This window comes from Typopeltis vanoorti, chromosome 7, assembly GCF_054136105.1.
Source record: "Typopeltis vanoorti isolate ZY-2024b chromosome 7, IOZ_Tvanoo_1.0, whole genome shotgun sequence".
In the NCBI taxonomy this organism is placed as follows: Eukaryota; Metazoa; Arthropoda; class Arachnida; order Uropygi; family Thelyphonidae; genus Typopeltis; species Typopeltis vanoorti.
In genome coordinates, this window is record NC_143555.1 from 32,456,713 (window position 1) to 32,483,227 (window position 26,515).

Sequence of the window (26,515 nt, forward strand, 5' to 3'; positions counted from 1 at the left end):
CCAAATGTGGAAGTATCAATGCTTTATAAAGGGGAATAATAACCTCTTTATCTCTGGATGTCAGTGTGTTCCTCAACAACCAAGTAATCCTATGTGCAATCTTGGACACCTTAGCAATGTGTCCTCTGAACTTCATCTCCTTATCTACCAATACCCCTAAGTCCCTAGCCTCATCAATCTCTTGGAGTACCTTTCCATCAATGTAGTACACAGCTGGTAATCTTTTAATCCCAAAATGCAAGACTTTACACTTTTTCACATTGAACTGACATCCATTATCTTTTGCCCATTTTACCAGCTTATTTAAATCATCCTGCAAACTTTCAACATCAGCTTAATTTTTTATTGCGCTACCCAACTTTGCATTAGAAAACAACTGAATATATCCCTTTAAGCAATTTCCTATATCATTTATATACAAATTAAACAACAATGGCCCAAGCACATACTGCTCACCTGCTTCATTCTGGACTCGGCTCCTCCATACACCACCTTATGGTATCTCTCCCTGAGCCATTCTCCTATCCATATCACCAATTTATTATCCATTCCCATCTGCTCCAATTTGCGTAACAGTGTTCCATGGGGGTATCCTGTCAAAAGCCAGTTTCATATCCATGAAAATTAGACAAGACACCAATAGTCTAAGGTAGGTACTCTTTACAGATGAGCATTGTTTATCTATTTTAGCCCATTGGTGTCTTGTCCAATTTTTATGAATGATATTTATGACATTTCTAGATGTTCAATTCTAGATGACATTTTATCTGTCTTGAAAATGGTACTGCTTACCCTCATGAAAATGTTCTTGAAAGGGACAGATGCGCTAGTGTTGGGAGGTATTATGCTTAATGGACGTACCGAGCTACAAGTGCTGGAAAAAGGTACTATGACTGGTGAATGATATTGGAATGAAGTTCTTCATGTTCACTTGTTCCATGGTACTGTAAGCAAAGAATTAATTTTTTTGGATGACACTGCCACACTACATCATACACGAACAGTGGAGATACATCTCGAGACTGAGGATATTAATTGAATTGAGTGGCCATTACAGTCCCTAGATCTCAATCCCTATAGAACACGTTTGAAACACAATAAGAAAACATGTTGTTGCTCGAAATTCCCCTCCATACAAACAAATAAGACCTTATCCCTGTTCAGAAGGAGGAGTGGGCCAGTTTGTCTCAAGAACTTCTGAATCTCTTGGTGCCAAGCATGGTAGATCATTGTGAGAGCTGCATTGCAGTTTGGGGTGGACATATTCCATACTGAAATGTCTTTTTGCATAGCTTTTTTGTAAGCATTGTACATTAATTCCTTATCTACATCCTTAAGAAATTTATAACTTTTTGCCAAAAATGTATTGAAATTTAATTTGTAACGCCTTTTTTATATAATATAATTTATTAGTATGCTGGCAATAAATTTATGTCCACATTTGACTGTAGTCATAAAAATGTTTTCATATACAAGTAAAAATGTAGTTTGTCCTTAGTTTTTCTACACCACTGTATAATAAGTATTGTGTGAATAATAGTTAATGGATCACCTACAATGAATTTTATTGCTCCATGCCGATACCAGCATGATAATAACTGTTATTCTTTCATAATAATTTTTCTTCTGCTTCCAATAAGAATACCTCCCTGAAATTTTTTTGGATTGTTTGCTTATTGTTCTATGGTATTCTGATTTTACTTTCTTCATTGTGTTTAGAAGCGAAGATTACAACTGAGTGAAGAACAAGCAGCAGAATTTTATTCTGAACATGAAGGAAAACCATTCTTCCAAGGCTTAGTGGAATTTATGTCCAGTGGCTCCATTATAGTAATGGTTTTAGTACGAGAGAATGCTATAGCATATTGGAGAAATATTATTGGACCTACCAAACCATCAGATGCTAAAAAAATCTCTCCTGACAGGTAAAATTTAAAATTAGTGTTTAAACATATCTATTGGTTATATAGAAATATAAACATACATCATTTCACACTTTTCTCAACACATGTCTATATGTTGAGAAAATTAAAAACAGAACAAAGTTAATTATTATGGTAAGTACCGAGAATTTCTGTTCAGGACATGGACTTTGTTATAACTATCTCTATGTTCCAACATGAATGTATGTAAATTTACATGGAGAGAAGACAAAAAAATAAGAAAATCTCATTGTCTTGAAGTTTATAGCAATATTTTCATGTTGGTTCAGGTAGGAGATTTGAACTAGGAAGTGATCACTATTTAGTTTTGAGTAGGATAAAATCTCATATTGAAAAAAAAAAAATGTGTAAGAAAGTTTTAAAAAGAATGATGGTTAAGTAGCTTCAGAGATGAAATGTCAACTCAAATGCAGGGTAGCCATAATTAAAGAGGAGGTGTTCAGTTCCCTGTAGCAGAAATATATTGGATAAAATTCAGTCAAACTTGGTGTAAGTACTTTGGAATATGGATGTTTTATTTACAGAAGATAAAAAATAATACAAAATTTTTCCACTAGGGGACATATGATATTTGCATAATCCCACTGTTTCTAGTGATGAGTTGGTCGATATAAGGAAGACTGAAATGGATTTGTGTCATTCTGATAAGACTGAAGAGCTGTGGATCTCACATTACTGATTACTGGAAAGTGTGTTACTAGTCAAGCTTTACTCTCAACAATGCAGTAACGTTAATGTCACGCTTCAAGAATTCTGGCATTTGAAGGATAGGAGAAAAGGGCCCAATAACAAATCTTAGAAAAATGATTTTATGATCTGAAAATAGAGGATCTTTAGCAGTGAGGCCAGGATGAAGATGCAAACAATTATTAATCAACAAATTGATGAAGTTACAAATGCCATCATGGAACACGGAATGATTGAATAAATGCACAAGGGTCCAGCAGTGCCCGGGCAATATCAAGGCAACTGGACATGCCATACTCAACTGGGTGGAAAATCCTGCTTCAAATACTGAGGTGTTCCCCTACAAGATCTCCCATACTCAAGCTTTGCTCTATGGTGATGTGGAAACTTCACTGCAGTTTGCTCTGACATTCTTTACTTGACTGGAGGTGGATGATGCACGGTTGTAGAAGGTCTTGTGGAGTGATGAGGCACATTATTATCTGAATGGTAGTTTTAACTTGCACAGTTGCTGCATTTGGGCTTCAAATAACCATCATGTGTTTCATCAGACCCCTTTACACCACTCTGAATGTCAGTGTGGTTTGGTTTAACTACATCGTTTATTATTGGTACGTACTTTTTCAAAGAACTTTGCCCGACAGGATCAGTGACTTATACCATCTCTGCTGTTAGGTATCAAGAGATGCTGCAGAACTTTGTTGTTCCACAACTGCAGGTGAAGATGTCTTGACTCTTCATACAGGATGGATCACCACCTCATAATGGATTTTGGTACAATGAATTTTATGAAAACATTTCACAGAACACAGTGATTAGTCGTGCATTTCCCACAACATGGCCATCTCGTTCACCTGATCTCAACCCCCGTGACTTGCGAGTCCATCTGAAATGTGTGGTGTGTGAATGACATATTCTTAATTTAGCAACCTTGAAAGCCTGAATAACGCATCATGTAAGGCAAATCAATACAGATCTGTTGTGTTCCGTTGTGGAAAACATCATTCGCTGAATGCAGTTCCTAGAACATCTGAAAGGAGAACATATTGAACCACATCTGTAAGCAAACACAAAAATTGATTAGTTGTGTCCATTACTGTTTAATTAATCCCAAACCATGTGCTTATAGTGTCAAATATCCCCTGGTGGCACCATTTTGTACTATTTATTATTATTATTATTATTATTCAGGCCTCCATGGAGTCAAAAGACTTATCATGGGAGGTCCTTCCCAGGATACACAAAGTCAATCATACCACTCATCGAACTCATTGATCATTCCTGCTTTTACCACTCTATCAGGCAATGCATTCCATGATTCAACCACCCTCCATGCAAAGAAACCACTCCTCACCTTCTTGCTCACAGCTTCATTTTGCAACTTTCAGGGATGGTCCCTTGTCATTGCTCCTTCCTGCTGTTCCACCAAGCAGAAGAACTCCCTAGTGTTAACCCTGTAACTACCTTTCAACAGTTTAAAAGTCTCAATCATATCACCTCTCCTTCTATCTACCAAACTCTGCAGTCCACATTCCCTCAGCTAATCCTCATAACTAACATTGTACAGTCCTGAAACCATCTGTTTTGTCCTCATCTGTACCCTTTCCACAGTTAATTTATCCCCTTCAAATCCTGGGGACCAAATTTGAGAACAATAGTCTAAGTGTGGTCTGATCAGGGTCTTATACAATGGAACGATAACTCTTTTATCTCTACAGGTCCTTCTCAGTTTTCCTCTGGGTTTCCTTCACCACCTTCGCAATATATTATCTGAATTTCAGTTTTCTATCATTCCAGATCTCTTGTCTCTTCTTCATCTTTTGTAAATAAAATCCCCATGTTCCCGAGTATACATACACCAAGTTTGGTTACACCAAATTTCATCCAATACATTTTTCACTACTATTAACACCTCCTCTTTAATTACAGCCACCCTGTATATAAATATTATTGAAGAAAAAAATGAAAAGGTTTGAAAACAAGAGCCAAAGCCCTCACTGACATTTTTTTTTCTCTCTCTCTCTCTCTCAAAAAAAATTATTATGATTATTATTGGTTAAATTGATTGATTGAGTGATTGATTCAGCCAGAGAGGGTGGACTGTGATAAGAATATAGGAAATAAATATTAGGAAGGTGACAAAATGTTCTGAACGCTATTGAAAAAGCTTAGAAATGGAGGAAACAGTGCCTGAAAGGAATCAGATAAAGGTGACATGAAAACTAATGATAAAAATATTCTGGATGTTTGGAGTAATTCCAAACATCCAGAAAGATTATTAAATCATTATTATTTTTCATGCTTTTCCATTGAGTCAAATCCTCATTGTTTACACAATTCTATTGTGTAAACCAATGGAATCGTTCCATTGATTACACAATACCTCTTCTTGAACTCATTCATTAATGAAATACTTACAACCACCTCTGAATACCCATTCCATTCATTCATTCATTCTCCAAGCAAGAAATCTTGCTCAATCACTCTTTTGACAATCCATACTATTATGCAATTGCTAGGGGTGATTTGTTCTTCCCTCTTCCTGCTATATACCGATAAAAGTCTTTGGTATCATTCCTTTATAACTTATTTAATAATTTTATACTTCTGTCATGTTCCTTTTTTTGCCTGTCAGCTAGTTTTTGAAGCCCACAGACCTTGAATCTGTTCTCATTACCTTGATGAACCTGTTTCACTCAGGATTTCTCCATGAGTGCAGGTCACAAAGATGCCTCCAACGATCTCGATCTTGAGCCACTCTCTTCTATGTTATACCCATAGATTTCACTAGTGGATCTTCCCATCTTGTAGGTGGTCTTCCTGCTTTTCTTTTTATTCTTGGTTGCCAGTTGAGTATTCTATATGTCCATCTGTTATCCCTGAGTCTGGCTATATGACCTGCCTATCTCATCTTGCTTTCATATACTGCAGTCACCACATCTTTTATGCCTGATCTCTTTCTTAGTTCCGTATTTCTAACATGTTCCATTTTGCTGATGTTACAAATCCTGTGTTCTATTGCACGTCGAGTTATTCTGAGAGTTTCTTCTTCTTTTCTTGTTGTGTTCCATGTTTCTGATCCATATGTGAATGATGATGGAAGTATGTCACTATTAAATAGTTTTGCCTTCACAGAGATGTCAAGATTTGGATCAGTAAGTGTTTCTTTTAGTCTGTTGACAGATAGCCATGCAGCTTTCTTTCTTTTTGCTAGTTCTTCATATAAATCATTATTCATTTTTATTGTTTGTCCTAAGTAATTGTAGGAGTCAACTTGTTCTATAGGGATGTTATCAATACATAGGTGACTGTCACTTGTGTAGATGTTTTTGATCCATTTTGTTTTTTCTAGATTCATTTCTAAGCCTATCTTACTGCTGTTTGTGTATACTTTTTCACCCATTTCTTCTAGGTCTTTTGGGTTGTGGGATATCAGTACTAGATCATCGGCAAACATAAGGATTTGTAGTTTTTCACCATCTATGCTTATTCTTCCGTTTAGGTCTATTTTTTCCAGAATGTATTCTAAAGTGCTGATAAATAGATTTGGGCAGGGTCGCCCCTAGGAATTTTGCCGCCCCGTGCAGTGGCATATTTTACTTACCCTTCTCCCTTATTTTTAGTATAGTCGCCCAATGCAGTAGCATATTTTGCTGCCCCTTCTCCCTTATTTTTCGCATAGTTTATGCCAACTTTGCCGTCCCGTGCAAATGAATGTCTTACACCATCGGTGGAGCCGGCCCTGGATTTGGGGAGATCACATCGCCTTGGCAGACCCCTCTCTTTATATCTATATTTATAGGTTGATCAAATAGGGTTATTTGTGTGGTCTGATTTTTTGTTAATTTCTTTTATCATGTGGATGTAAGTAGGATCCACATTTATATCCAGTAAGGCACTGATGACTGCATTGTGTTCTATGGTATGAAATGCTTTTTTAAAATCAATAAAGAGGAAACATAGAGGGATTCGGTATTCTCTGAAATTTTCTGTTAGTTGTGAAATGACCTGGATATGATCTATTGTGGAGAGGCCTCTTCTGAATCCTGCCTGCTCTCTACCGGAGTTGTCTTCGAGAGTGTTTTGGATTCTGTTCAGTATTACTCTGATCATGATTTTATATATGTGAGAGAGTAGACAGATTGGACGATAGTTTTTTATGTCTTCCTTGTTCCTTTTTTTTTGAATAGAAGAATGGTTTATGAAGTCTTCCATTCTTCTGGAATCTTTCTTTCTTTGAAGTATCACGTGAATCTGGCAGCCAACGGTTTGAAAATAATTGGTCCACCTTGTTGGATTTCTTCAGCCTTAACATGATTAAGTCCTTACGCTTTACCTTTACTCATTTTCTTAAGTGCATGTTCTATTTCTTCTGGAAGTACATCTGGTATATTGCTTAGTTTTGGAATGATAGGTTCTGCTTGGCACTTAGTTGCATAGAGATCATTATAAAAATTCTGCACAATTGTTTCTATCCTTTTTCTATTAGTATGTTTTTCTCCATTTTGATCCTGTAAAGCAGATGGAATCTGTTCTCATAAGGAGTATTATTCCATAGATCTGCTACAATCTTTATCATTTACCTATGGATGCTTTCCACCACCTTTTCATTTTCATGGAATACAGGGAAGCAGATTTGTGCACAGTAATCTGGATGTGGCCTTATAAAGAGGACTAATAACCTCTTTATCCCAGTTGTCAGTGTGTTCTTCAATGGGTATGTAATATGATGTGCTGTTTTGGCCACCTTTGCAGTATATGTCCTCTAAACTTCAACTTCCTGTCCACAAAAATCCCCCTTCCCAAGTCCCTGGCCTTCCCCCCCACACTGAGAACCATTTACTTTTGCCCAGACTGACAGTCTAATTAAGTCATCCTGTAGGATCTTTACATCATTATTGGCTACCATTCTTTCTAGCTTTGCATTATCAACAAACAATTGACTTTTCCCTTAAATCATTTCCTATATTGATGTATAAATTAAACAGTAGAGGACCAAGTACTGAGCCTTGCAGTACACCGCTTGTCACCTGACTTCTCCTGTACTCAACTCTCTCATACACTCCACTGTTTGATATATGTGGTCAACCACCTTCTTATCACCAATCACCAGCCGTGCATCAATCTCTCTTTTCTACTATTTATGGCATACTTCCCATGTGTAATCTCAGTATCACTAAGTAGTTATTTCCTTTATCACATTCAGTTGTCATTTTATTATAAAAAGTAAGCAAATTACTAATCCAAGAACTACTCTTCACAAACTGTGTTGCTCTCTTACAAAACATCATATTTCTGTTCATCCAGTACTAAATTCTATCTTTTACCAACTTCTCCAATACCTTAACCATTGGTTTTAGGATACATTGTGGTCGGTTGGTGAATTTAGCGCTTGTGTAAAATTGGTGATTTTTGTCTGTTTTATTGTGTTTCTTCCTTGGAAAATTAGTGTTTTATAACATATTTTTATTATGATATTTCAATGATAAGTATAAATTTAGAATGGCAGCAAAAATGCACAAGAAATGTAATGCTGAGAAGAGCAGTGCAGTTGAGAACAAGAAGGCTAGCCCCGGTAACGAGGTTATTGGAGATTATTATTATTATTATTATTATTATTCAGGCCTCCAAGGAGTCAAAAGACTCATCGAGGGAGGTCCTTCCTAAGACATAAAGTCTGTCAAGACTCATTGAGGGGAGGTCCCCCCCTGAGAAACACAAAGTTTATCATACCACTCTTTAAAGTCACTGACCGTTCTCGCTCCCACCACTCCATCAGGCAATGCATTCCACGGCTCAACCACCCTCCACACAAAGAAACCACTCCTTACCCTCTTGCTCACAGTTTCCTTTCGTAACTTCCAGGGATGGCCTCTTGTCATCACTCCTTCCCGCTGATCAACCAAGCGAAAGAACTCCCCAGTGTCAACCCTGTAACCACCTCTCAACAGTTTAAAAGTCTCAATCATATCACCTCTCCTTCTTCTATCCGCCAAACTCTGCAGTCCACATTCTCTCAGCCGATCCTCATAACTATCATTGTACAGTCCTGAAACCATCTTTGTCATCCGTCTTTGTATCCTTTCCACAGTTAATTTATCCCCTTCAAATCCTGGGGACCAAATCTGAGAACAATAGTCCAAGTGTGGTCTGATCAGAGACTTATACAACGGAATGATAACCCTCTTATCTCTGCAGGTCAGTGTCCTTCTCATAATAGCAGCAATCCTCTGTGTTACCTTCACCACCTTTGCAATATGTCCCCTAAACTTCAGGTTTCTATCAATCATCAACCCCAGATCTCTTGTCTCCCCTACTTCCTCCAGTATAACTCCTCCCATAGAGTATGCAGCATCCCATCGATGTTTCCCAAACCTCAAGACCTTACATTTTGCTGCATTAAACTGACACCCCCATTCATTTGCCCATCTATCTAGCTTATTTAAATCCTCTCGCAGGGCTACCACATCTGCACTATTACTAATAATCCTTCCCAGCTTCGCATCATCCGCAAACAACTGAATATCCCCCTGCAATCCACTGGCTATGTCATTGATATAAAGGTTAAACAATATAGGTCCTAGTACTGAGCCCTGTGGGACCCCACTTGTAACCCTCTGCCTCCTGGAAACTGCTCCACCATACACAACTCTCTGATACCTATCAGACAGCCAATCCTGAATCCAGTTGACCAATCTGACATCCAGACCCATGTGCTGCAACTTAAATATCAGCTTATCATGTGGCACCCTGTCAAATGCCTTCGCCAAGTCTAAGAAAATTGCAGTATATGCCTTTCCCTCATCTAATGCTCTTGTAACTTTATTATAAAAGGCTAGCATATTGCTAAAACAAGAGCGTCCTTTCACAAATCTATGTTGATTCTCACAGATAACATTACCCTCATCTGCCCAATGCTGTACACGGTCCCTCACTACTTTCTCCAAGATCTTAACAACTACTGATGACACACAGACTGGCCTATAATTAGACACTTCCAGTCTGTTACCACCCTTATGCAATGGCACTATCTTAACTTCCTTCCATTCCCTGGGCACCTTTGCCAAAGCCAGACTTTCATTGTAAAGCCACGTTAAAGGAATTGTCAATTCGCTAGCACATTCTCTCAAAACTCGTGGCGAAATACCATCCAGTCCCACAGCTTTACTGACATCCAGAGTACTCAGTATCTGAAACACACTCTCCTCCTGTACCTCCAGACCTCGTACCAGTCCTATCCCTCTAGCATTAAAACTGACTCCTCTAGGATGAAATACTCCAATAAAGTGTTCATTGAACAATTCCACTATGTCCTCTGCATCAGTCACTCTATTCCCATTTTTATCCCACAATATCATTCTTCCACAGTCATTTCTCCTCCTACTGGCCACATAGCTAAAAAATTCCCTAGGATTTTCTTTGGATCTTAGGGCCAATCTCCTCTCATATTCCAGTTTCGCTTTCCTTACCACATGAGTCACTCTTCTGGCCTGTGTCTTATATTCTTCACCCATCCTCTCTTCACCTGTCTCCTTATATCTCTTCCATAGCCTCTTTTTCGCATGCAGTTCCTGTTTAATGTTGTTTGTCATCCATTTACTCCAAATTGTGCCCTCTTCTTCACTCGTGGTATACAACTTACCATTGCTGATAACAAATATTCTTTCACAATTTCCCACGCACTGGTGATATCCCGGCTGTCCAATTCCTCCCTCCATGAAACTTCCTGAAGTTGACGTCTAAGACTATTATAATCACCTGCCTTATAATTCCACATAAGTTCCCGTCTCTTTGATACTCCTGCATGTCTATTCATTTTCCATGTCAACACCATATGGTCACTCTCTCCAACTGGTGGGAGAGACGTCAACTCAGTTATTATCAACTCTTCTGATGCTATAACCAAATCCAAAACTTTTGAACCTCTTGTTTCCTTTGTTACATGTTGCCTAAGACTTTTGTCCCTCAAGAATTCTAGAAATTCCATTCCCCTATTGCTACATGCATCTTCCTCTCTCCAATTTATACTACTGAAGTTAAAATCTCCCATAACAATCATTCTTCTTGCACTTGCCAAACTTAGCTGTCTAAACATCTCCTGGTCCCCATCCTCTGTGCTCCTGGGTCTGTAGCAACACCCCACTAAATATCCTGTCTTGCCTACCTCTACCTCACACCGTACGCTCTCAAAATCATTTGTCTCACTTCCTTCCAAATTTTCCACTCTTAGAGGACATAGGTCATCACTTATCATAAGCAGTACCTCACCACCACGCTTTCCCCTGCTATCCTGATGAAAAATGCTATATCCAGCAACTTCTATTCCTGTTGTTATATCCCTTCTGTCAACCACGTCTCAATAATCCCAATAATTTTTGGCCAAGCTGATGCTATCTGCGCCACCTTTCACCACCACTATTCACTGTGGGTGAATAGTCCGCTTTTTCCCCCGTTTTTCTACGTTTTTGAGTGCTAAATTGTTTCTCTGAATACGAGTGTACTTCAGTGGTTGTTTTTTTGGAAGTTAGTTGCTGTCGCGATACAATATATGTTGGTACCGTCGGAATCGAACGCGTAACGGTGGAAGACAAAACGAAGCTAAGTTACTGTATTTAGTTATATTTCGTTTATTTAATTATATTTAGTACTTTAAATGTTCTGATGTTTGTACTTTTTTCCCCTCTTATTTATTAATTGAATAATTATTAAAGATTACGCTACTCGGCAGTAAGGAATGATGGTGGATTCAGCAGCAGTCGCAAGTGGCGTAACGCCAAGTCCTCCGCCATTTAAAAACTCAATTATTAGCAATATCATAAAGGACTTTGTGGCATGCAGTACTTGCGGCATGTATGCTTCTCGGGAATTACATATGTGGCTTGTTAAAGAGAGTGGAGAGCGTATGTGCGCCAAATGCAGGCAGTTGGAGGAAATAAATACATTAGATATATCGATATCCGACTTTGTTGCTCCAGGAACGGAGAATAGGAAGACAAGTAGTATGATAGGAGCGAATGAGAAAATAATAGTTGATAGTGTGGAAGGTGTGAGTGACTGTGGAAGTTTAGGAGATGGTTTTGTATGGGAGAGTGAATTTAGATTAAGAGTGACTGACCTGCAGAGGGAGATAGATGAGTTGAAAGAGGAGGTGGAATGTCTAGTGAATGAGAGCAGAAGTATGAAAGATAAGATTAGGAGAATGGAAGAGATAAATGCAAGGCAAATCAGAGTAGGAGAGAGAGAGAATTTAAGGAGTATGAGTGAGAGGTATGGGGGTGCTAGAAGAGGAGAGAATGGAAACAGTAGAAGAGAGGGAATGAGAGAGAGGTATGGGAATGCTAGCAGACGAGAGGATGGAAACAGTAGGAGAGACGGAATGAGAGAGAGATATGGAAGTGCTAGAAGAGGAGAGAATGGAAACGGTAGGAGAGATGGAATGAGAGAGAGGTATGGGAATGCTAGAAGACGAGCGGATGGAAACAGTAGTAGGAGAGACAGAATGAGAGAGGGATATGGAAGTGTTAGAAGTGGAGAAAATGGAAACAGTAGGAGAGAGGGAATGAGAGAGATGTATGGGAGTGCTAGAAGAGGAGAGAATGGAAACAGTAGAAGAGAGAGGTATGGGAATGAAAGAAGAGGAGAGAATGGAAACAATAGGAGCGAGGGAATGGTAAGAGGTATAATGTATGGCGACTCAATGATCCGTGGTGTTCAAGATAGGATGCGTGAGGAGTGTTTGCCAGGAGGAACAATAGAAAGGGTGGCTATGGCAATTAAGAGAGGTGAAAGGGTGGATGAGATGATTGTGATGGTAGGAACGAATGACTCGAGTGGTAATGTAAGTCGGGCAGCGAGAGATATGAGATTTTTGCTTGAGACTGTACGGAAGAAGACAGAGAGAGGAAAAATAGTGTGCGTGTTGCCTAGGTATGATAATGATGAGCTGAGCAGAAGAGCGGTGATATTGAATGGCATAATAGCGAGAATGTGTGACAAGAGAGGACTGGTATATGTGGATGCTTGGAGTGCGTTTGAGGAAAGAGAGGAGTTGTATGCGAGAGACCGTTTACATTTGAATGAGGAAGGGCGTAGGCATCTGGAGAGATTGCTGTTCTGAATGAGTCAGTGTGTCCCAGGGAGGATGATAGCAGGGGTGGCCTCTTGTGGGAATGGATACTTGGGAGAAGGGAGACAATGTCAGGTAACACTGAGCCCAGTGGAGTCTAGAAGGGATAAGGCTGGGTATAGAAACAATGGCATTTATATGCTGTATACTAATGCCAGGAGTATCCGGAATAAGGGAGAGGAATTGGTGGCGCAGATAGCATCAGCCTGGCCAAAAATTATTGCGATCACTGAGACGTGGTTGACAGAAGAGGATATAAAAACAGGAATAGAAGTCGCTGGGTATAGCATTTTTCGTCAGGATAGGAGGGGAAAGCGTGGTGGTGGGGTGCTGCTTATGATAAGATATATAGGAGGAGGTTATCGAAAATGAATAACCTCCAAAATAGTAAAATTAAAGCAGATTATAAGCAAAAATAAAGATCATCAGAGAGACAATGCAGGAATTACAAAAAATTGAGAAGTGTTTAAATGAACATAGAGGAAAAGAAAAGAAAAAAGAAAATTAAGCAGGAAGTAACGGAAATAAGGTAAGTGATGTTGTTTGTAAAAAGGATGTTATTTGGTGTGGTGACTCTATAATAAAACTTGCTATTGATGAGCTAGTTATAACTTCAAGTTTTCCCAGAGCGAAAATTAAGAATATAAAGGAAACAATTCAAAAACGGAAAAGAATAGTAAAAGAGATTGTAATCGTAGTAGGTACTAACGCCTTGCGATAAATTCAGTATGAGAGAGGACATGAAAGGGTCACTCTTCACTCTCGCCTCTTGAAAGAGGCAAGAGTGAGAAAGTGAAAATTGTCAGTATGTTACCTTGATATGATAAAAATGAATTAAGAAGGGCTATGATTGCAAATGATTTGATGCTTAGTCTGTGTAGAAGGAATGGATGTGAGTTTTTCGATGTGTGGAGTTTGAGGGAAGATTGGATTTGTAGAAGAGGGATGGCCTACACCTGAATGCGTTCGGTATCAGGAGTCTTGAAAAACTAATAATGGTGTAAGACCTAACACAGAGAGTCAGGGAAACTAAATTATAAAGGGAGGAATGGTGAGAATGTGAGTGTAAGAGTGACAATGTTATGTAACTGTGTTAATGATAGGAATGGGCTTTATCATGGAAATGTTCACGAGGAGAGAACTATTTTTACTTTGTGTTCATCCAGTTCGGACCCATCAAATGTGTGCAAATATGTCTACATGTATAAGGCAGAAGAACAGAGATCTGCACATTGTCCAACTGTGTCATGCAGACTGCAGACTTGAAAAGAACATACAGGTAGATTATTATGTCTGTACACAAATGCTAGGAGTATCAGAAACAAAGGGGTAGAGTTTGTTGCCTTGGTCAATATGTTGGGACCTCAGATTGTAGCCATTAGTGAGGCCTGGCTATCAGAAGACATATTAACTGGTATCGAGTGTAAAGGGTACAGTATTTTGAGGAAGGATAGAGAGGATAGATGAGAAGGGGGTTTGCTGCTAATGATATCGAATGACTTGAATCCAGTTAGAGTTGAGACCTATGATTGTAGTGCTACTACTAACAGTATCATGTGCCAGTTGAGCTTGAAGCCATCTGGTGTAAGGTGGAATCTAAAAAGATCAATAACAGAGTAGGGTGTTGTTACAGACCTGGTGAATTGGTTGGTAGAGATAAAGAAATGCATCACCAAATAGACAAGATGATCACGAAAAGAGTAATCATAATGGTGGACTTTAATTATCCAACCAAATATTGATTGGGTACCTGTGAAATCACATGAGAAGAATGAAACTGAATTTATTGAGCTGTTGCAAGATAACTTCCTCAAGCAGCATGTGGCAGGAGGTTAAAGAGTGTTAGATTTGATTATAGTGTCGAAGGGTGTTTCAGCTAAAGATATAACTATTCTGCCTCTGGTTGGTGACAGTGATCATGCTGTATTCACTTGGGAAGTGACTAAGTTTATGAATGTTCCATTAGAAAAGGAAATTATGACCAACTGAGGAGTGTACCGAGTGGAATGGGATTGGTTGCTTGATGGTAAGAATATCGACAGTGCATGGAAAGCATTTAAAAAATACTTAAATGATGCAATATCAGAATATGTCCCAACAGTTCAAAGAATAAATAGGGTAGGAGTCAAATGGATGTGTAATCTTATTAAGCAAGAGATTCGTAAGAAAAGGATGATGTTGACGGAATACCATGTGCATAAGGATGATGTCCATTATGAAAATTATAAGCAGCAGCCTAGAATAGTCACAACTGTTGTACAGAAAGCAAAGTATGAGTATCAAAAGAAATTGGCTCTGCATGCTAAAGACAACCCACAAGAATTCCAGCGATAGGCTGCAAGCTAAAGAAAGAATGAATAGTTAAGAATAACTTCTAATTGCAGATACCATGAGGGTAACAGATGCAGAAGAAGTTGTTCAACTAATGAGTGTCCCTTTTGTTAAAAGTTATCAACCTGGTGTACGCAACATTGAGCTCACTGCTACCTCTTCACTGGATGAAGAAACTCAGGTGTACAAGGAATTAGAGCTGTTGCACAAACTAAATAAGAATTCTGCAATAGGGACTGATGGCATGTATCAGCACGTCTGCTAAAAGAGTGTTCAGCTGAGCTGGCTATTCTTTTGACCAGGCTATTTAATATGAGTCTCAGAACAAGGAAGATTCCACAGTAATGGAAAGATTGTATATTGTGGTGAAGATTTTGGAAAAAATGGTTAGAGCTTGCATTTAGAATGGGTTGACAGTGAATCTCTACTTCGCAATGAGCAATATGGGTTTACTAAGATATGTCTTGTTTTAGCAACTTGCTTACAGTCTATAACAATGTTGCCATTGAACTAGACAAGGGGGAATGAATACACCATGATACTTTTGGATTTTGCTAAGGCTTTTGATGGTAGACTGTTGCATAAATTGGAGAAGATGGGTTTGGATTATAGAAAATTAGCGTGGATAAGAGGATGGCTGACTGACTGACAGATATGAAAAAGTAGTACACAGGGGTTGTGAGTCTACAAGATTTAAGGTAAAACCAGTGATGTATCACAAGGATCAGTGCTTGGTCCACTGTTATTCAAGCTGTACATTAGTGATATTGGGAAGGATTTGACAAGCGACATACGGCTATTTGCTGATGATGCCAAGATAAGTAGGGTAATTAGGAATGCTGCTGATATGCAGTACTTGCAGAATGATTTGAATAGGCTGGAATTGTGGGCAAGGGAAAATGGATGTCAGTTCATTGTCAGTAAATGTAAAGTCGTTCACTTTGGCATGATTAGATATCCAATGTCGTATTATATTGGTGGGATTATGCTAGAAGAAACTGATGAGGTTAGGGGATCTTGGAGTGTTAATAGATAGAACGTTGAAGTTCAGGAGCCATGTATCAAAGATTGCAAATACAACTCAAAAGATAACTGCAATGCTGAAACGAATGTTCACATGTAAAGACAAGGATGTTCATTTTGCCTCTTTACAAGGCCTTGCTAAGTCCTCACTTGGAGTATTGTATATGCAGGTCTGGTCTCCTGGTTTCTATAGTGATTTTGATATAGTGGAGAGAGTGTGCAAAGGAGGTGTTTAAAAATGATATTAGGATTGTGGAGTAGTGTTGATGAAGACAGATTGAGAATTTTTAGATTGCAGACACTAGCAAACAGGAGAAAGGGATGATTGAAGTCTGATTAGCGGAATAATGAGTTACTGACAATTTAAAACTATATATTTTGAAATTTATGTATATTTAATTATACAAATACAACATTTATTTTACAAATGATATTCTATCTTTTTCAATTTAGCTACTTGAATACAAATTCCCCTACAATTCTTCTTTATGAACTGGTCAATAACATCGTCATAAAAAGTTGGTTGTAACTTAATTTTCCCAAGCAACACATACACTTGTAAAGGCTGGCTGAAGCTCACTGGCTAGAGCTACCTTCACTGCGTATGGCCTGTGTTTAAGCAACAGAGTGAGACGATGTGAAATAGCTATGCACACGCATGAAATCACAATGCTGCTGCAAGGACCTAGAGGTTCCTACAACCGAGCAAGCCAAGGTAGCTTTGACTAGACGAGCAAGTATCGGCCTTCGATACACAACACAAAGCTCAATTATTGCTGTGCAAGCTTAAGACGTCTTCTGTCTACAAAAATAAAAGCCTAAATGGAATGGCTTATAAATGCATGCATCCATTTATTAACAAATAAATATAACTTCTTTCTCAATTAATGAGCTTGCGCAGCAAGCATGGATAATTTGCCCCTGGCTGATATGATTGAGACTTACAAACTTCTGAAAGCATCATATAGGATTTCAGTTGATGGAATTTTTCAATTTATGGAGGGTGGGGAAAGGAAAAGAGGGCATCCTTGGAAGCTGAGAATGAATGCTACTAAGAAGGGGTGAGGGCTAGATTTTTCTCTCATAGGGTGGTGTGTGATTGCAATGGCTGGCGTGATTGCCATTGCAATCACGCACCACCCTGAGTGCAAGCAATGTGAAGGAATTCAAGAATAAGTATGATGGCTGGTGCATGTAGTATGTGGCCTCCCTCGATGAGCCCTGACTCCCTAGAGGTCTCTCTTAATAATAATAATAATATATAATAATAAGTAACCACCACTTCTGAGATACTGATTGCCCTATAATTTGTAGCTTTCTTTATGCCATGGAACTATTTTGTTCTCTTTCCGCTTCCTTGGCACCTTCCCAGAATTGAGATTCAAATTAAACAGCTTGATGAGAGGAGTTCCAATTCCCTTGCACATTCTAATAATACACAAGCTAATATACTTCATCTAATCCCATTGCTATGTTTATATTAAGGTTCTGCAATAACCTAAATCTACTTCTGTTCTTATCCGTAAACTGAACTATTTCATCTACTCTATCATTAAGATAGAGATACTGCACTGACATCCTTTTACTTGCTACACAATGAAAGAATTCTTTGGTATTTTATTTAACCTGCTTAGCAAGTTTCCTTTCATAATCTGCTTTTGCCTTTCATACCATATTTGTTATTTGTCTGATACTGTTTTTCAAACATCACTTTATCACATCCAGTGCACTGCTGACATCTTTCTCTTTTAGATTCATGACATCATACTACTCCCAGCACTGACAGATTTCAAGTCCTCTCTGTACCATGTTGTCTCAGGTATTTAATCTTTTAGCAGCTGTATAAATATCAATTTCATTTTCTTCTCTCTCTTTCCATGCAATTGTTTCTTTTTCCAATCTACTGTGTCCCTATAGTTGTAGTTCCTCATTGTTATTTACACCATGCTCATTGTACTAATTTTCTGATGCATGCCATTTCCATTCTCTCTTATAAACCCATGATGCATGGCATCACCCAACTGTGTGTGCGCGCGCGTGCATAAACAGGGTGATAAAAATTGAAGTAATCCTCTTTAAGTCATAGTATCACGCAACTCAGCAGGTGCTGATTTGCATGATATGTAAATAGTTTAAAAAAGATGGACATGGAATTTTTCCCTTCGTTCTGGATGTTAATACCATCCACAGTGATGGCACTAACCTTGCACTGATGTGCTTTACTCATGAAGCTCTATACCTAAACAATTGCAAAGCTATTGCTACACTCCGTGAATTTTATCTCCTGAACAAATGCCGACAAGGTCCACTATCCCCGTGTGCTCTGTGATGAATGATTAGTCATTTTGAAGAAATGGGATTGTAGTGAGTAAGACCTGGCAAAACAGTCAGTTCACAACAAGTGATGAAGTTGCTACTGCTGTTGTGGAGTAGGCTATGAATAACAGTATTGTTCCTGGTGCACATGCTGTATCAAGACATGTGGATGTGCCTTACACAACTGTCTGTAAAATTCTACAGAAGATTTTGCTTTAACATTCCTTGCTTGAGTGGAATTAGACACTGCATTGCTGTAGATAAGTTGAGAGATGAGGTTCACTTTCACCTGAACAGAGCTGTGAATACACACAATTGCCAGGTATGGGCTACAAAAACCTGCATGCATTTCAACAAATTCCTTTGCATTCATCCAAAGTTACTGCCTGGTGTGGGGTTATAGCTTCATTTATCATTGGACCATTGTTGTTTCATTCTTCAGTTGGGTCCTATGACCTGCTCAGTTACTGCCAAGATGTATTACAATATGATTTTTGATGATTTTAAGCATTTTCATGCAGGATGAGGCTCTCCACACATCAGTCGATCATATAGGAGGTTCTTCATGAACATGTCATGGAAGCCAGAGTGATCAACTATGCATTCACCACTGTATGGCTGCCTCATTAATCTGATCTTGATCCCCTGTGACTTCTGCTATGAATTTCTCAAAGACAGGATTTATCACGATTATCTTGATAACTTGCCAGTACTGAGAGACAGCATAATGCAGCATGTGTGCAACATCAGTCACTGGCTGCTGCATTCTGTCTTTAAACATACTGTGCAAAGGATGCACTTTGTGGCATACCAGGAAGTGTAGCACATTGCACAGTTCAGCCAATGAATGCATAATGGAAGTGAATAAAAATGTATTTTTTATGCTTGTGTTGCTTTTTTCATTCTTGCACACACACACACACACACACACACACACACAGAAAAATTACTATATCTATATCTAGTATGACATTCATCACCCCCTGATGGTGAATTTCTTAACTACTGTTTTTTTTTTTTTTTTTCTCTCTCTAAGATATCACTTTTGCACAATGCATTCATGCAAAGTTTTGGAGCATTTGGATCAGTGGGTAGCATTCCACAAGGCTTTAAACAGGGATACTTTAATTTTGATCACCCTGTATTGTAGTTTATTACTGGTGGTGAAGACAATTCTGTAATTAGAATATCTCTTAGTGGCTTTGTAGATGGTATGAATGTATGGGAATTTTAAGACTGTATAGGTTACAGATATGTTGCTATGGAAAGAAGTCACATGATTTTGGGCAGAGAGAATGGTGCAATATATTAACTGTTTGTAGATATTGTCAAAGATACATCTTTCAGGAGTGTGATTTCTTGGTTTATAGCAGCGATTGAGGGTGAATTGTTTGTAAGTATAAATGAAGTTAATATGACAAGATTTTTTTCATACAATAAGGGTGACATTAATTTGTGTTTGTGATGTACTTTAGTATTGAACTGATATGATAATCCATGACTGTTCAAAGAGTGAACTTTGAACAGTCGCAAACTTTGAATATGGTGTTTTCAAAGAGTGAACTTTTCAGTGTGGCAATGTGGAAAGAAAGTAGGATAGGAACTGTGATTCCAGTCAACTAGCAGAAAAAGTTCTGCTAGTTGAAAAAGTCACTGATCTACCTCGCTGTCCAAAGTAAGTCAACTTGCAGGAATAGGATACTTTATATACTCCAGGCACTGATCTTTGGTGGAACAGATAAGGGGAGCAAGTTTCGAGCGGGGCTTATTAGCTGTGTAGAAGCTGTGCCTTTTTAAAGACCTGGCTATTTTTTCTGATGTGCCACAGATGTAGAGGAGATGGTGATGGCATTTCTGAAATCCTTCTGTAACGATGGCCGAGGAATAGGGGAGGAATTGATTATTTTTTTAATTCTGTAATCACTGTAGCCATTGGAAAGGAAGGGGTTGTGTGTCCATATAAAGATTCCTCCTGTCATGACGGGAATTGAACTTAGGCCTTTTCTAATCGAAGGGCACAATGTACCGTCGTTCTTCCAATATATATTCTCCAAAAGAAAGATAGGCTGAGTTCGGCTGAAAGAGAGATTTCACTGGAACAAAGATTACAGGCTGTATTGGTTAGAGTTTTAATGATGCCATATTGTTGAGAGGGGGTGGTGATAGTTTGTGAATGTATCTGCCTGTGTGAGCGGCTTTTCTATATCCAGTGACATATCTTTCCATCATCAGAAAACAGGTGTATGTCACCTGTCAAATCCATCCCAGTCTCATTAATGTAAGGATTGAATAACAGTGGACCAATGGCTGATCCCTATGGTACACTGTTCACCTTAAATCATGCAGACTCACACCTCCCCCCCCCCCCATATACTACTTTTTTGATATTTGTCAGTCAGCTGTGTTTATGCTATCTCAGGTAATATTCTATATTCCAATTTATTCAACAGTCTTTCATGCTGTATCCTGTTCAAAAGTTTCAGTAAATTTAGTCTACATGTGTCATAGTGTATCCATTTTCTTGCCTAACTGTGTCAACATTATTATAAAACATCAGCAAGTTGCTCAAACATCACTTTCCCTTAGTAAACCCATGCTGTACATTGCAAGTATATATATATTGTTATTATTATTATTCGTGACACCTCAAAGGAGTCCGAAGACTCATCGCAGGAGGACGTCCACTGTACAACTCCCCGTCTCCACCACACCGAACTTCTACTACCAATCATCTACACCAACACCATCTACTGCCCACAATCACCACCACAGCTAGTATTTTTTGCCTGTAAATTGGGTGTGTTCTGAAGGGCTGATTTATCTGTATGTGGGATAAAAAACCCGAGTTTCTGGGAGAAAAAACCCTGCTACCTCCATATGAGATCGGCTAACTCACCTTCAATTGACAATGTCCATATAAAGATTCCTCCTGTCATGACGGGAATTGAACTTAGGCCTTTTCTAATCGAAGGGCACAATGTACCGTCGTTCTTCCAATATATATTCTCCAAAATTTTCTCTACCACCACTCCAGAGATGTTGATAGTTGGACATATCACTTGTGCAAAGGGATTATGATACATTCTTTCTGCTCCTGTGAAATCATCCTGTTCTGGTCTTAAATTATATAGCCTGGTTAATGGAACAGCCAGTTCAGCTGAACAATTTTTTTATCATCCATGCTGATATCCCATTAGCCCATATTGTTGAATTCTTATTCAGTTTGTGCAATAGTTGTAATACTTCCTTCTCATACACCTGAGTTTCTTCATCCAGTGTAGATGTAGCAGTGAGCTCAATGTTGCAGACACCAGGTTGATAATTTTGAAATCTCTTCTGCATAGGTCATGGTATGCTTATGTTGCAGCATAATGATAGAATTCTTTTGGGTATCTTTAACTTTCAGAAGCAGTTTTTTTTTCTTTTCATACTCAGACTTAACTTTCTGTACAACAGTTTTAACTTTTCTAGCCTGCTCCTTATAATTTTCATAACTGATATCTTTTTGCGCAATGATAATTAATAAGATTACACATCTATTTCACTCCTATTTATTCTTCAGACTCTAGGTACCCATTTTGATATTGTATTATAAATGCTTTCAATTAATTGCCAATATCTGTCCCATCTAGTAAACAATACCATTGGACAGATCCTAGTATACTCCTAAGTTGGTCAGATTTTCTGCTTTTCTGCTTTGTCGTTCAGCATGTAACCTTTTCTGAATGAAGAATCCATAAATTTAGCCACTTCCCAAGTCACTACAGCATGATCACTGTCACCAGTCAGAGACATTTTAGTATTTAACTAAAATCCCTTCTGACACTATAATCAGATCTAACACCCTTGGACCTCAAGTAACTCCTAATACTGTATTTCATCACTGTCCAATCAATGTGTGGATATTTAAAGTTATCCATGACAATTACTTGTTTTGCATATATAGTTATAGTTTTATGTATTTTTTCAATAAATAGTGTCAGAGTGGGCAGCCCTGCATGATTCCTTCTTCAATTTTGAATTCATATATTAGTAGGAGATCATTTAACCTTAGATGAAGGCTGCTAGGAGGTACAGGAGGAACTTCATACAGGCATATATTGAATTCAAGTTCTCTGCAAATGTCACCTCTTCTGCTTTGGACAAACTAGGTGCTCTGTGGGAAAAAAGATTACAAGAACACTAATCATATATCACTAATAAAAAATCTGGTTTAGTACAGGTTGACACTGATAACAGAATTTTCTGGTCATGAATTTGCCTTCTCCATCATTTCCATTTCAAATTCAGATGTTTATTCAAGCAGAGTGCCAAAACCTTACTATATACCCTAATTTAAATTGGATTGCTTGCCTCTCCTTATCAAAAATCTGGGAGAATGTCATTCTTATCAGCCATTAGTAGTATTTATTTATTTATTTTTTATCATCTGTGTATCGTTTTACTACATCTTGCCTACATGTTGTTCATTATATCTCATTGTGCCATCATGTGACTCATAAAGTTTTTTTTTATTTTTAAATTCACTGTTATTGTTCTATCTTTTTTGAAGGGCAAACTGGCTTAATATTGAAGATGATATTATTATTATTATTATTATTATTATTATTATTATTATTATTATTACGGGTATCTCCATGGAGTCAGTAGACTCATCGCGGGAGACCAAAACTAGCAAAACAATATCTGTCACATCTCTTCTTGAATTCATTTACAGACGAAGAGCTCACAACTAAGTCAGGCAATGAATTCCACTCGTTCACCACCCTCCAGGCAAAAAACCCTGTTCTGACACCCCTGTTAACCACACTCTTCTTTAATTTCCAGAGATGACCTCTTGTTCTTCCATCACTATCACACAGCTGAAACATTTCCCCTGCATCAATCCTATAAAAACCTTTCAGTAATTTAAATGTTTCTATCATATCCCCTCTTCCTCGCCTATCAACCAATCTCTGCAATCCACAAGCTCTCAATCCATCAATGTAGGGGGCATTTTTTATATCACTCACCAACTTGGTCACTCTTCTCTGAATCCTCTCCACAGCCTCCTCATCTCTAAGGAATCCAGGTGACCAGACCTGAGCACAGTAATCCAAATGTGGAAGTATCAATGCTTTATAACGGGGAATAATAACCTCTTTATCTCTGGATGTCAGTGTGTTCCTCAACAACCAAGTAATCCTATGTGCAATCTTGGACACCTTAGCAATGTGTCCTCTGAACTTCATCTCCCTATCTACCAACACCCCTAAGTCCCTAGCCTCATCAATCTCTTGGAGTACCTTTCCATCAATGTAGTACACAGCTGGTAATCTTTTAATCCCAAAATGCATGACTTTACACTTTTTCACATTGAACTGACATCCATTATCTTTTGCCCATTTTACCAGCTTATTTAAATCATCCTGCAAACTTTCAACAACAGCTTGATTTTTTATTGCGCTACACAACTTTGCATCATCAGCAAACAACTGAATATATCCCTTTAAGCCATTTCCTGTATCATTTATATACAAATTAAACAACAATGGTTCAAGCACAGAGCCCTGCGGCACACCACTGGTCACCTGCCTCATTCTGGACTCGGCTCCTCCATACACCACCTTATGGTATCTCTCCCTGAGCCATTCTCCTATCCATGTCACCAATTTAATATCCATTCTCATCTGCTCCAGTTTGCGTAACAGTGTTCTATGGGGTATCCTGTCAAAAGCCTTAGCAAAATCCAGAAGTACCACTGTGTAGCCTGCTCCTTTGTCCAACTCAGATGTTATTCTATTATGAATAGTTAATAGATTGCTATTAATAGATTGCAAACTTATAGAGTATCATATCCTGATCAACCCCTCTTACTTGGATATTTATAAGTTTGAACTCTGGTATGGTCCCTGGGGAGTGGACGTTAGGCAAAGTGGTTCTTCAAAGTTGTTAAAGGTAGATCCTGCTAAGGCAGGATCTACCTTTAACAAAACCATGTTGGCCTCTATAGAGTATCATATCCTGATCAACCCATTCTTGAATTTTGTCTTTAACCAACTTTTCCAATACTTTTACCACTACTCCTGAGATGGTGATTGGTCTGTAATTAACTACCGAAGTTTTAGAGCCACCGTTATGCAAAGGAACCACTTTGCCTAACGTCCACTCCCCAGGGACCATACCAGAGTTCAAACTTATAAATATCCAAGTAAGAGGGGTTCATTTGCACATTCACATAACACCCGAGCTGATATTCCATCTAAGCCTACAGCAGTGTTTGCATTTAAATTTTGCAATATATTTAATACCTCTGATTCTTTAGCTTCAATTCTCACATTAGGTATTGCTACAGATATAGAGATATCCTCACTTGGGTGATAGACTTTTGAAAAGTGATCATTCAGTAACTCGACTATTACATCTGATTTTGTCACCTCAATACCATCAGCACACACTAAAGTTATCCTTCCGAAGTCATTCCTCCTCTTACTTGCCACATAGCTGAAGAACTCTTTGGGATTACTCTTGATCTCTCTCTGGCTAAGGTCTTCTCATAATCTGATTTAGCTTTTCTTACTATGCTGGTAACCTTCCTAGCTTGAGCCTTGTACTGCTCATGGGTGTACTGGTCGCCTTTCTCCTTGTAAATTCTCCATAACCTTTTTTTTTTTTTGCAGATCAAGCTTGATACTACTGCTCATCCATTTAACGCCTGCCTTGTTTGACCTCCTGACCATGGGGACGCAATCTGATATTGCTTTCCTCAGATACACGCTGATTTTATCCCATGCACTGCTAACATCTTTCTCTTGCAATATGTTCTGCCGTGGGATGGCTGCAAACTCACTCTGAAGCTTGTTATAATTGCTTAACCTGTAGTTCTGTATATATACCCCTTCTTAACAGAAAAATCCACAGATGTTGCAACCTCCCAAGTCAATACCACATGATCGCTTTCACCAACTGGAGGTAACGAGGTCACCTTATTTATGCATATAACCTCTGAACCAATAATCAGGTCCAATACTCTCACATCACATGTCCCTTCAGTTATGTGCTGTTTCAAGTAATTATCTCATAGAAAATGTATGAACTCATTTTCCTTTTTGCTACGTGATATTTCCTCCTTCCAATTGATATCACCGTAATTAAAATCCCCCATAATAATCACTAAGCCTTCACTCATTGCACTAATTTGTTGATGCATGAATTCAAAATCTCCCCCTGTACTTCCTGGCCTATAGCAGCATCCAACTGTATATTTGGTTGCATTGGTCACTATTTTGCACCAGACTGCCTGAAATGAACTCTCATTCGCATGTCTATCATCTTGATATACTACTTTCTTTGGCTGCAACACATCAGCTATCATCAACAGTACTCCCCCCCCCCCCCTGTTCTATCTTCTCTATCCTCCCTGAAAATACTGTACCCATCACATTCAATTCCAGTGACCACATCTTCTGCTGACAGCCAAGTTTCACTAATGCCTATAACTTTTGGTGAGATTGCACTGACTAATGCCAAAAATTCTTCTCTCTTATTTCGAATGCTTCTAGCATTTGTATACAAAAATTGCAGATTCCCTCTAGATCTTGTACCGGCTTTAGAACTGATATATATAAGTCACTAACTTCCATAGTCCCATGCCAATTTTTATCCCCTCTCTTCTGCAATTTATTCTTCATATAAGGATCAATAAATATATCAATCAGTGCTAAAGTTTCTCTCTCTTACACTCAACCTTTTCAATATTAGTTTCCCTGCCAATAACTTCAACTTGTTCAGAAAACAATAACTTCTTCAATCGCTTATGTCCTTCCATGTTAAGATGCAGTCCATCTCTTTTTTCCTTCAAATACACTCCAAACATTAACAAATTCCAGACCTCTTTTTTTTGCACATTTTTGCAATCATATCATTCATTATCATTGCTCGTCTACTTAACTTGTAATTGTCAAAACGAGGCAGCACACACACACTATCCTCCCTTGGACACTTTTCCTCTTCACAATATCTAATAATGTTCTTAAATCTTTTCCTACCCGATATATACTACCTCTTAGGTCATTCGTACCCACCATTACTATCATCTTGTATGCTTCAT

At 38.4% G+C, this 26,515-nt stretch overlaps 1 protein-coding gene across 2 annotated transcripts in view; it reads left to right on the top strand.

Annotated features, from left to right (window-relative positions):
* Window positions 1–26,515, top strand: part of LOC150104568 (nucleoside diphosphate kinase 5-like) — a 122,812-nt gene that overhangs the window by 36,844 nt on the left and 59,453 nt on the right. For both annotated transcript variants that reach the window (XM_090395784.1, XM_090395785.1), the window contains one exon: window positions 1,720–1,925. In XM_090395784.1, coding sequence (XP_090251910.1) covers window positions 1,720–1,925 — 206 coding nt within the window. The remainder of the gene's footprint in view (window positions 1–1,719; window positions 1,926–26,515) is intronic.